This window comes from Phalaenopsis equestris, unplaced genomic scaffold, assembly GCF_001263595.1.
Source record: "Phalaenopsis equestris unplaced genomic scaffold, ASM126359v1 Scaffold000511, whole genome shotgun sequence".
NCBI classification, from domain to species: Eukaryota; Viridiplantae; Streptophyta; class Magnoliopsida; order Asparagales; family Orchidaceae; genus Phalaenopsis; species Phalaenopsis equestris.
The window spans coordinates 1,196,645-1,209,903 of NW_018164951.1; the positions used below are offsets into that span (position 1 = coordinate 1,196,645).

General features: G+C 33.3%; 1 protein-coding gene across 1 annotated transcript in view; it reads left to right on the plus strand.

Annotated features, from left to right (window-relative positions):
• The first annotated feature begins 7,586 nt into the window (after positions 1-7,586).
• LOC110028444 (DEAD-box ATP-dependent RNA helicase 14-like) overlaps positions 7,587-13,259 on the plus strand; it is a 26,018-nt gene continuing 20,345 nt past the window's right edge. Inside the window, exons 1-3 of the mRNA XM_020730293.1 lie at positions 7,587-8,027; positions 8,100-8,258; positions 10,036-10,104. Of these exons, the coding sequence (XP_020585952.1) occupies positions 7,761-8,027; positions 8,100-8,258; positions 10,036-10,104 (495 nt within the window). The 5' untranslated portion in view covers positions 7,587-7,760. The remainder of the gene's footprint in view (positions 8,028-8,099; positions 8,259-10,035; positions 10,105-13,259) is intronic.

Below are 13,259 nucleotides of genomic sequence, written 5' to 3' on the forward strand. Positions count from 1 at the left end.
ATTACATAAGAATAGTAGTTTTTAATATCTCAAAATTCTCCAAACTAATTCATCCAAAAAGGATCATCTTTAGAATTAATATTTGCATTTAATTATAGTTACTATCTTTACATTTAACACTTGCATTTAGGAGTAGTTGTTAGATAAAACATCATTTTAATCAACATTCCAAACTAAAGACTAATTGTAGTAGATTAGAATTTGACTAAGGACCTCTTACCTCGCTTCCTTGTGTGATACGTATAGTTGCGTTTGAAATTGTGACTTTACAAAATCATTATAAATATATAAATCTGGGTTCATAAATTTTTGCATATTAAAAGTTGCATCAAGTTTTTGGCGCCGTTGCCGGGAATTTAAATCTTCTAGTAGTGGTGTCAAATTCTTGTATTTTTAAGCATATATAAAGTCGCTGTCAGCTATAAATTCACAGACCAAAATAGAATCATAAACTTTTAAGTTTAGATAGTTAAGCCTACCAATAAGTGATATGATCATCCTTCGAGATGATATATCATTTATCGTATCGTGCTCATCTATTTAAACTATTAGATATATGAGGTCTATCTGGTCTCATCATTTTCAAAAATAAAGGATACCATTTTCACAAAATTAAAATTACATTATATATTATACTAAATTTAAATTTTAAAATCTTATTTTCGAAGAAATATATCCGACAAAGGAACACTCGAATGTTATATAATACAACTATACTAATACTTGACTTAATAAAAACATAATAACGCAATAACAAAACCACGATAACACTACAGTGCACTACAAAAATATCGCAATTGCAAAACAAGTTAATAACATCAATGTCACCACAATAACACTCGAATAATATCATAATACAACCATACTAATACATCACAGCGATGTTAATAAACAGAAATGTTAATAACACTCCAATCACTCCGCAATAAAATAATAATACTACATAACGAAATAGAGCAATAATAATCGAACAATTCACTAATATTACCAAGATATTACAGGCAGTCAAATAAACATAACGAAACATACAACAATAATTACCGTTTAATACATCTATGATAGTCAAATAAACATCAATAGTATTAAGCAAATGGGAGGTCGATCCGTTGGTTTGTAGAGCAGCTCCAACTATATTGGTTAAATTTGTGGGCAATGAGATCAGAGTTATTTAATGACTCATTGAGGGTTTGGTTAGAATCAGTGAAGAAGTTGAAAATTGCAACATATGTAATATTCATTTTAGTGGAAGGGAGAGTTCCTTGATTGCTCGGAGACAATGAGATAGAGTTATTTAGTGATTCAGATAATCTTGAAAAATAAGCAGTCGAAAAATCATTCACATCAATGATCAAAGGTTGATTAAGAGGAAGTTTTAAGTTATTCACACATCTAAAGTTGATGGACTTATATAATCTGATGTCAATATTGAAAATGATTGTATCAGGTAATTAAGGGTAATGGGTTTGCTAAATTGTAGAAACAGAATAAAATATTATTGCAAGTTATGATGTTCTGGACTTCTTAAGTCTCATGTGACTGGTGTTCCAACTGGTTTATTTGACGGAACACTATTCACATGAGACTTAAGAAGTCCAGAACATCATAATTTACAATTATATTTTATTCTGTTTCCATAATTTGGCAAACCCATTACGACTTACCCGATACAAATCACATCTTCTCCATTGACATCAGAATTTATAACTACCTCAACTTTAGACGAGCGAACAATCTGAAACTTTCTCTTAATCAACCTTTAATCATTAATGTGAATGATTTTTCGGCTACTTGTCTTTCAAACTTAGCTGAATCACTAAATAACTCCATCTCATTTCTTCCGAGCAATCAAGGAACTCGCCCTTCCACTAAAATGAATATTACATATATTGTAATTTTCAGCTTCTTCATGATTCTAACCAAGCCCTCAATGAGGCATTAAATAACTCTATCTCATTGCCAACAAATTTGTATCAAATGGTTCAAAAAACAGTACTTGACTTGTTCACCCTTGTTACTCATTTCCTGCATGCAATGATTTAAGTTATAGAAATGCAATGCTCTAAAGAGAAATAAATTTTCAAAATACGAACACTATAGTAAAACAAGTGTGTCTACTAAAACAACAATGATAACAACACCATAAGCACACAACAATAAAACCACAAAAACGCAGCAATAAAACTATCCTCAACAGTAGAATGACACAACAATAAAACTATAATAATACCACAATAACCCCACAATAACACCAACATCCCTCATTAATAAAGATAACGCGAGAATACTGGCAAGATAATACCGTGGTAACACTTAACACCATTACGCCTAAATGCCAGCATAACATAAACAGTTACAACGATAAAAACTTCAAATAAACTGAAACCACAAAAGTAACACTCCGGTAAACTGATAGAAACAACTGGTTAAACACAAGTAATGAGACAAATGCTAGAAGTATCCCTCCGATAAACAGCTAAAGTAACTATTAAATCAATTATTAAACCTCCGATAAACCCAGACAAATGCCAAAAGTATCCATTAAATTAAAAAATTTAAAACTAGCACAAACCCTAGAACCTAAACCACAACAATGTCTTTAAGATAAATAAAACATTATGAGCGAAGCTAAACTCACTTGGATCTGAAAGTCATTGTCATTGTCTTCGTCGAGAGAGCAATCCATTTTGGCAGCTCCAAACCCTAAAGTGGGAAAATAAAGTGGGGAGAAAACTCGGGAAAGGACCTTTATGCTTTTCATTTTTCGAAAAAAGGAGGGTCGGGTCGGGCAGCAAGAGTTTAAAAAAAGAAATTTACATATTTTGTAATAGTGGGGTCGGATTCCACATGGCATTTTCTAATTGGCTTCCGCATGCACGCTTCCATACATTGCATGTATGGAATAATTTTTCCTATAAATAAGTCTTGCTATTAACTTGATGTGGGACGTTGAGACTGGCGTGACATTCGAGTGTAGCCAAGGCAACAAACGTCAGAAGAGAAAGTGAAATCGTGTTTGGGTGCAAAATGATTGCCGATTTCCATGATTGCTCGAATCACTCAAGCCATATTCCCAATAATAGTTGTTGGGGAGATTTTTTTTGCCTATTTTTATCGTCACAAGTTTATTGGGTCTTTATTTCCTTGCCTTTTTTTCTAATTAGGATTAATTTAATTATTTGTAGAAATATTGAATGTGAAATTTGGTTTAGCATACTTTGGGTATTATTATTGTCTTTAGAGAAGTTACTCTCCATTTTATGCTCTAAGGAGTGTTATGACTTCCTTCTTTTACCAGTTATGTGTATATATCTTGCCCTGTAATAAGTGGTGCATCTTCATTACTATCCGCACGTCGTTGTTTTGACGTTTGACTATTGTTTTTAGTTTGGATAGTCGTCAAACTCTTCAAATATATTGTTCAACAATAGATTTCGTCTCATACACCCTTCGAAATGTCACCTCTATGATTCTTACGTACCATTTCACAACCACCTCCCCACTAAATTTGTTTTTTAAAACACCTTCTAAGAGACCTAAAATTGTAACATATGGTATCAAAGTTCGGCAAACTCTAAAATTTTAAAGAATTTTCTTCCTTAATAAAAAAAAAATCTCCATACCCTGAACATTCACATCACAATTTCTAGCCCCAATTTTAAATTTCCAAAATCCAGCATTCGTACATTCACAAAAAATTCATAGCAACCCCTACCACCAACATATATAAGATTTGTCAATTAGTTAAACATCATGTTCCTTATGTATTTCATCGTTAACTGCCTTCCGCTCTATTTTCTCTTATTCACAGAGACTTGTGGGGACCCTCTCGCACTCCCAGCTACACTAATAAAAAGTGATTCCTTACCTTAATTGATGACTACACTCAAATGATGTGGTTCTATATCCTAAAAGATAAATATGAAGTTGTTGTCACCTTTATAAACTTTCACTTATTCATTTTGACCCAATTCAAAACTTCTATTCAAGTTATTCAAATCAACAATGACCTTGAATTATTTAATTATATTTTAGGTGAGTTCTTGGTAAGGAATGGTATCCTCCACCATAGCTTGCGTACAAAAATTCATCAACAAAATGAAGTGGCTGAGAGAAAAAAAAAACCAAAAACTTCTTGAAGTAGTTCGCACCATTGTGTTTTAATGTAATGTCCCGAAAAAGTTTTGAAATGATGTCATGTTTACTGTCATCTATCTCATCAATAGATTTCCCATAAAAGTTCATAACTTTATAACTCCATTAGCTATCTTGATGTCATGTTTCCCTATCAATCGGTTCTTGCCCGCTCTTGAACCCACAATTTTTTAATGTACGGCCTTTGTTCGGAACACTACCCCTAATCATAGTAAGCTTGATCTCAGGTCTATAAAATGTGTCATTTTCAGATATTCTGCCACTCAAAATGTTATCGGTGTCTTAATCCTACCACAAATAAACGCTATGTAAGTGCATGTTTATCTTTCTTTGATAATATTCCCTACTTCCATGTCTCTGCCTCAGGTGAAAGGGAACATGATTTCTTAAACTCTATTTCTTATCTGAACCCTATAAATATTTCTCCAACCACTATATTTGAAGAGTTATTTGTCCTTCTGGACCCACCATCTACCAAACAACCATAGCCTCCTCCCATTCTCCTATCTATACTCGGCACACTTATGGTCCCACTCTGGAGCTTGTTATCTCTTTACAAGGCCTGGAATCTGCTCGGAATGACATCCCCAAAATTGACGATAATCTAAATGAGGAGGCGAGTTCTTCTGTTAAAGTATGTAATCAAGTAGGCTCTCTTTATTTGATGAAAAAATATAGTTTATTCCTCAGTGTATCATCGACCTATAAAGCATTTGTTGCTAAACTGATGGATCATCATCTCTCATCCACTATTGAAGCAACATTAATTGATCCTTTCTTGGAAAGCTGTAGTAATTGATGAAATGAATGCCCTTCAGCGGAATCATATATGACATGTTGTGGACGTTCCTCTAGGTAAGAAAGCAGTTTGATGTCACTGGAAATTTAGCACTAAGTTTCAATTTTATGGATCCTTTTAATTAAATAACACATGGTTTGTCAACAAAGGCTACTCACAAATATACAACGTTAATTATGAGTTTTCTTTGGTTGTTAAATCAAACATCATTCGGGTCCTACTTTCCCTTGTTGTAAATTTGGACTGGCTTTTGCTCTAACTTGATGTTAAAAATGCTTTCCTAAATAGGGATCTCACCGATGAGGTGTACATATGCCTCCCTTTAAGCTTTGACTCTACTATTCCCCAATGATAAGTGTGTCGATTTTGATAGTCCCTCTATGGACTGAAACAATCCCATGGGTCTGGTTCTGCAAGTTCAATAAGGAGGTAATTGAGTTATTATTTTTCAAAGGCTCAATCAGATCATACTCACTTTTTTCTGCATTCCTTCAGTGGCAAAATTGTTATTCTTATCAATTATGTTGACGATATTGTGCTCGCAAGTGATGATCTACCCGCATTGATATCTCTAAAATGAATTGTTGCTACTTCATTTGAAATGATGGGCTTGAGCTCACTCTAGTACTTTTTAGGCATGGAAGTTGCTCTGTCATCTGAGGCATTTGCTCGTCTCAACGCAATGTGTTTGATCTATTGACAAAGAATAACCTTCTCCTTTGCAAACTGGTGGCAATCCAAATGAAACCCAATGAGAAATTAATTGATGTTCTTAATGTGATTCTAATGAACAATACTTACTACCAACGGCTTGTGGGAAACACATTTACCTTGCCCATACTCACGCCGGTATTTGCCATGCAATATATGTTCCGAGTAGATTTATGCATGATTTCTATGAGCACCATCTCCGAGCTGTCCACATGATCCTCTGTTATTTAAAAGGCACACTACTCTCAGGTTTATTTTCTCGTGCCACACCTTTTATTCTATTGTTGTTTGTAAAAATGCAGATTCAGTTGGGTTTGTCCATGATCGACGATCCACCTTAAGATATTGCTCATTCGTGTGGAAACACCCGATCACGTGAAAAAGTAAAAATGAATCGGTTGTTAGAAGTAGTGCTGAAGCCGAGTTTCACTCCATGTCCTTGGTTATTTGCGAAGCTTTTTGACTGTGTATCATGCTTTGTGAATTTAGTATGTCATTCTCTACTCTTCTTTATCTATTATGCGGAAATAAAACATACATTAGTATTGTCATAAGCCAATCCAGCATAATCAGACCAAGCATGTGGAGATTGACAAACACTTTATTAATGAGAAGTTCGATTCAGGGAAGATTTGTATTCCATTTGTCACATTTGATTGTCGATTAGTAGATATTCTTATTAGGAATTTTTCCGAGGCATTGTTTGATTACTTTAAATCCAAATTGAACACGATAAACATCTATGCCTCAACTTGAGAAAGAAATTTAGAATTATTAGTCTAATTATTAGGCTAATTACTGTTGCAATTATTACTGGCTGTTATTTGATTTTATTTACTTCCTTTATTTCAGTTTCCACATTTATGTTTTTTCTAATTAGACTATTTTAGATTTCATGTATTTTCTTTTATTTAAACCTTGTAAAATGTATGTATACCTCTTCCTATCAATAAAAGTACGTAGCTAAATTCTCTAAAATTTGATATTAAGTCACGAGCTTTGACCGCATATGTGGTTAAGGGTTTATTTGGGACAGTTGCAATTGTCTGAAGAAGCAATTGCAGAAAAAACTGATATTCAAAATATTTCAGTGATAATTATAAATAATTTTTTTCAAAAGTTAGATCTCAGCTTTCTAGCAGTCACTGCATTTAGTCAGGTCTGGTTGCAAAACACAGCTTTCAACTGCAATTTTTTGAAAAGACATATAAGCATAGTTTTGTCAGAGAAAAAACTGCGATATAGCACCACATTGTCATCACATCGCCGCCCTAAACGTACCATAATATTAACCATTGGAGGAGTATAACTTTTTAAGTTACATTGTTGGGTGCGAAGCTTGGAATGTGATGTTTGTGTTGAATTTCTTCAACGTTGATAAGATATATAAAAATTAGCACTCGTATTTCAATACAATTAATTTTTAGTCAAAAAATTAGTTTCAACTTCATTTGAACAAATAAAGTTACAATAGGATATTAATCTAAAATAACATATTATGTAGATTAAAAGTCAAAATTTTCATTCAGACTATTTTATAATAAAGTTAGCTAAAATATTTTTGTGAGAAACTAAATTTATTAATATAATTTTTTTATTTTTCTCTAGAAAAAAAGTATGATTAGACCCATATTAGACACCATCCAATAAAAACAACAACAAGCTTTTATCCCACAAAGTGGGATAAAGTTCATATGTGAAAAAATAATAATAATAATAATGAAGATTCACATATATCACTTAATTCCTATATTCTTGATTTTCTAACACCTAAATTTAAATTTTTATATCAATGTCATTTTGTTTATGAATCAAAATATTTATTTTAATTTTTAAACTTAAATTTTTTTTATTTAATATAAAATATTTGCGTGGCATAAATAAAAAAAAATGGTGTTTGATATGTAAATGCGTCGCGCACCTTTTTCTTTCCACTCAAAATTCGCATTTTTTTGGCCCAGTAGAGCTCACTTCCGCTTTGCAGCCGCATCGTCTTCCCCATTTCCATCTCTCGTAGTCGGAGCCCTGCTAGGGTTTCACACTTTTCCGTGGCATTTTATCGACCTCAACTTCGCTGTTCGCCACCTTAAGGCAAGTCATGTTGGCATCGGCGACGACGGACACTTCCTTGTCGTCTTCAAAAGGCCGCATCAGCTACGCGCCGGCGGATCCCACGCTCGCGAAACCTTGGCGAGGCCTTATCGATTCCAAGACTGGTTACCTTTACTTTTGGAACCCGGAGACCAATGTGACGCAATACGAGAAACCGCTTTCCTCTTCTCCTCCTCCTATTCCGCAGCGGGAAGATTCGCCTTCTCCTGCTACTGTTGAACCTGAAATTTGCGAGTTTGATCAGCCTCAGAAAGTATACTCTTTGTCCTATTTTATTGTTTCCAAATGCTGTCATATGTTATAATGCACGTTGGCTGTGTTATAGGGTAATGCAGGGAGCCTGGAATGCTCCCAAAATCATGTGTCCGGACCAGAGATAGTTGATGGCGAGGAATCGTACATGCGGAACTCCCAAACTAACCAGGATTCGGGAGTTGGCTTATCTGTGGAGGCTTATCGACGGCGTCATGAAATTACTGTCATTGTATGTCAAAGTGAAATGCACCCCATCTCCTTTATTCGTGGTTTATTTGTTTGCTTTCGTGTCTTTTCTGAAACATTGTAGAATTTTTTTGACCACACAGTTGACTTCTCGCATGTCTGGAAATTATTTCGTGTGCTTGATAGCTTGTCCTTTATTCTTATAGTTGGTTGTACGAGTTCTGATTCACTTGCTTGTTCATGGAATTAATGGTTGTTGAGTTTTCATCAATCTTGTTTTTATAGCCTCAACCTTAAAAAAAATAGATTTCCAAGATGTATCGTTTTTGTTTGAGCATTGGTTTGATAGTCTCCAAGATTGTCTTCAGTGATTTATTTGACAATTTTTATCTAAAAGAAAGACTTTCTTTAAAAAATAAAATTTCAAGAGACATGGATATTTGTTAAGAAAGGCAGAGGTAGACCTAGGAAGACTTGGCTTTATTGTATAAAAAATGATCTTATTTATTAGAACTAAATGAAAATATGACACAAAATAGGACGCAATGGAGAAAAAGGATTCATGTAGGCTTTGTTGTTGTTGTTGTATGGATATTTAGAGGATGGTTCTAACATGGTGATATTGTTGAAACACTGGTTGTTCTATTTATAGATTGGCAAATTTTTTGCATGGGAGATTTCATGAATGTTCGAGTCTAGCATTGAACTATTTTTCATTTGTTGTATTTAGGGATTGAGCAACTCATTGTTTTAGTTTTCTGCTCAAAACATTTTCGTCATTGTCCTCATCATTAGCCTTATGTCCATTATTTATGGTCACCTTCATGAATCCTCCTCTACTCATTTGAGCATTATATGAGGCTTTAACTCTATTTCACATATGTCTTATCAATGTTTTTTATATTTAACAACCAAACACATAATTAGCTGATATTCAAAAACTTGACATGTACTTTCAGTTATAATTCAAATTCTACGTAAACTGAGCTGTATAAGGGCAAGATGCAATTTATGGCATTATTGCATTTTCATCTTTTCAATTAGCAAAAGCAAATCAATGACATTGAAACTGCATGGCATTGCAACTTCAATATGTAAACCTCAGCCATTAACGGGAGAGATGATATTCATCGAGTTTCAAAGCATCTTCCTGGAATAAAGTATTTTTATGAGAGGAATTTGTTGCATGTTCTCACTATTTGTGCTGCTTTTGACCTATAAATGTGGGTTTCTTAATTTCTTAACATGTGTAGTGTTTCTTAACTACTGTTTGGTAATAAGACAGTAACTTTTACCGAAAATGTATTTCTCTGAAATGAATCTATATTTATGTCTTATAATGCTTTTAATGGCTTTTCATCCCATGATAGGTTGATATTATAGTTTTCTTAAATTATCTCACAATGCATAATTTGAACTATGTGGGGGAGCTGTGTTGAAGCTTCATTTTAAAATAACCACAAGGGCAATTTTCTTTCTTTATGAGATGCATAACATTTTAGTGATATAATCTTACATTTCTGGTGCTCTAGCTAATTTACTGAGAAATTGGAGTTAAGGTTTCTGATTCTTTCATATTTTATGGGAATGCAACATATTGAGTGTTATTTATTTTCAAGGTGTCAGTTGATGTTTCTATCATTTGCATCATATTCTCTTTTTTGCTTGATGTTTGGCTTCTTTTGTTTAGAGCACTCTTGCACTTTTATCAAGCAGTTTTCGTATTTTTTTCTCTCTTTGCTTATTTATTTTTCATAATGTATTTTAGCATATATATATTTCTTGTAGTAATGCTATCTTTCCATTTAAACATTTTGCAGGGAACAAATGTTCCTAACCCATACATCACATTTGAGTCCACAGGTTTTCCATCTGAGATCCTAAGAGAGGTATTTATAAATACATATGAATATGTATTATTTAAGATGATTTTCAGCTTATCTTAATTGTTATGGTGAACCGACATAAAAATGGGAACATAAGCACAAGCCAATGGGTATGTGATACAATAGTCATAAGAAAATGTGGGACATGGACATAAGCACAAGCCATGGTTACTCACACGAGACACATGGATGGCGCTATTATGGGAACCAACATAACTACAAAATGTTATATATATATATATATATATATATTACTAATATAAAATGTGAAATCAAAATGTTTACTGTCAATATTTCTATCAAAAGTCTTCACATAAATAAGTTTAATATTTATTACTTGGAAAGCCTAACGTTTAACAAAATATAAACTAAACTTGGTTTAGTTCTTAACAAAAAACCGGCATTTGCATTAATTGCTAGGTATAATTTTTTCAATGCCAACATTATCCCATCTACACTATGTTGCCACAAAAACAAATAAGTATACATTATTCCTCAAATTAATCACGCAACATATGAACAAATTAATGTATGATTAATTGTACTCAACAAAATAAACACCGGGATATCTGTCAACCAAGTGATATGAACTGAAAATTTTGAACTTAGAATAGCTTGCTATTGTCCCCATTCTTGTTAACAAATATTTCAGTCCCGTCCACTTCAATTTTGACAAAAACAATATCATAGATGATATTAATTGCAATTGGGGTATGTGAGAGGTGTGCTCGTGTATGAAACAATCATGGAGGACCTTTTTAAGTGCTCATGCTTCATGTCTGTTAGACTTGACATACATATAAATACATGCATGCATGACATACATACAAACTTGAATGATTGAATATGTATATCCCACTAAAGCTGATGCTTACATTACATGCTTTTGAGTTGCTTTTCATGTTTACCGTGTCATAATACACAATACATGAGCACTAGCCGTCAGATGCCATGTGATCGTGGGTTTTGGCCAACTGGGATTTTGAAGCTTTTCTTATTGTAGATATGTATTTTTTTTTTAATGAAGAATCACTTTCTTAATAATTGCTATAGAATTCTGAATATAAAAATTAATGGGGATGAAAGTTTGGTTTTTATAAATTATAATGTAAATTATTATAATCAATCCTCTTACAAAATTTTTACTAATTAAGCATCTATACATCTTAATAAAACCCCATGAATTAAAAAAAAAAAAAGTGACATTGGCCTTAGCTTTCCAACTAGAAGACAAAAAATAACTCTAAATTTGATAATATCAAATTGCCAATCTGTGGTCTGCCTTGTTTTCTTTTTAATTCCAGTAACATTTCGGCTGGCATGGGTTAATGTTATGTTGGACTTATGTTCTTATCCAGTATATGTTGGACTCTACATGTCTTCTTTGTTTTAGGCATATGTGCATGCTTGTTTGAAAGCTGTTTGCTTTAAAAACTTATTGGTGTTACTGTACAATTATCTCAATAACTAAGTTCTCAAATCTTCAATTGTGCATGTTGTTTAACTCTTGTTACTTTGTGATGATTGCACCCAATGGGTTAACATTTCATCCCACCATCTGTATGTATTATGTTTTTGACCTCTATTCCCTTAGTAGAATGCAATATATTTTTGATCAATTAGCTCCTTGGACTTCTTCCTGATACATAAATGTATTGGCTATTTTCTTTTATGAAAATTCATGATTCAATTTTGGGCATTCAGTATTTAACCAATTTGTGGCAACGATTTCAATGCAAAGGACTCTTGGATACTATTTTAACTATGCATGTTAGATAGTCTGAACTAATAGGAGACCCTTCTTGTTTATTATGGGCTCCAAAAATTCGCATCCTCTCTTCCGACTCTCACATTGTAAAATTTTCATAAGATAGATTCAATTTTTGATAAGGCACTACCCGAGATTCACCCTCATTTTGCAATGACATTTTGATATGATTTAAGGCTTTCTATACACTCAAGCCTCTATAATTAATTACTTTTGGCGATAACATTTGAGCAATTTTGATTAAGGCTATAGTTGTTAAAACCCCAAGTGTTCAAACTCAACATATAGTAGCAATGATTAAACTTTAAACTGATTCAATTATCACAATTAACTTAGAGAGGACAGTGGGGGAAGTGACACATATGATCAAGGTCTCATGGTTCATCGTCTTTGTTTAACCTAAGGGGGTTTTACATTTATTTAAGTGGGTTTTACATCCCATCAAAGGGAAATAAAGTGACTAGATTAGGGAGGAAAGTATTGGAACTCATATCCAACCTGATACAAGTCGAGGAAAGGATGCCACATACCATTAAAGGGGAATTTACTCCAAACATCAGAAGATTTATATACCTACTTTCTTAGAGATATGAACTGTCAGGGGACTAATATCTTGCCTAAGAGAAATATAGTGACTAGATCAGGGAGGAAAGCACTTGGACTCACATCCAGCTTGATACCAGTTGAGGAACCATAAACCTTACTTTGTTTAAGGTGATCGTACTCCTATCCTTAGAATTTGATATTTGAATTTATGAAAATTGTGGAAATCTGTAACAATTTATGAAATTTAGGAAATTTGTAAAAAATTATAGAAATTTTTGTGAAAAATTGAATTTATGGAATGAAATATGCAAAAGTGGGCGGCTTTATAAAAATAAAACCACCAAACGTCTTCTACTTTGGATGGAGGACAACAAGTTTCCATTGAAGGAAATCTCGACACTAAAAAAGAGTGGGCGCTAGTGATATATTGAGAAGACTCAACCTAGCCATATCAAAGAGAGAAATTGAAGTTTGATTTGGAATTTCAAGGCTCAAATTCATATATTTGCTTCACTTTATTTGATTCATTTAATTTAATTTTGTTTTGTTCATCAACTCTCTTTTATTTACACTGGGCAGGACTTAGTTTTGGCATTTCAATCGATCGTGCAGACTTTGCATTAAAAAGCAGTTAGAAGCAAGTGATTGATTATCGAAATTTGACTGAAATGCTAAAAAATTTCTTTGATTTATATCTTCAAAATGGGTACAAGTCTAAGCAAGCTGGGGCACGTGACGATCGTCAGATACTTGTGCCTCAAGACATTCTTGTGCACCTGACACTGTGCACCAGGCACGGTGCGCGTGTGCGTGTCTTTGAGATATATATATATATATATATATA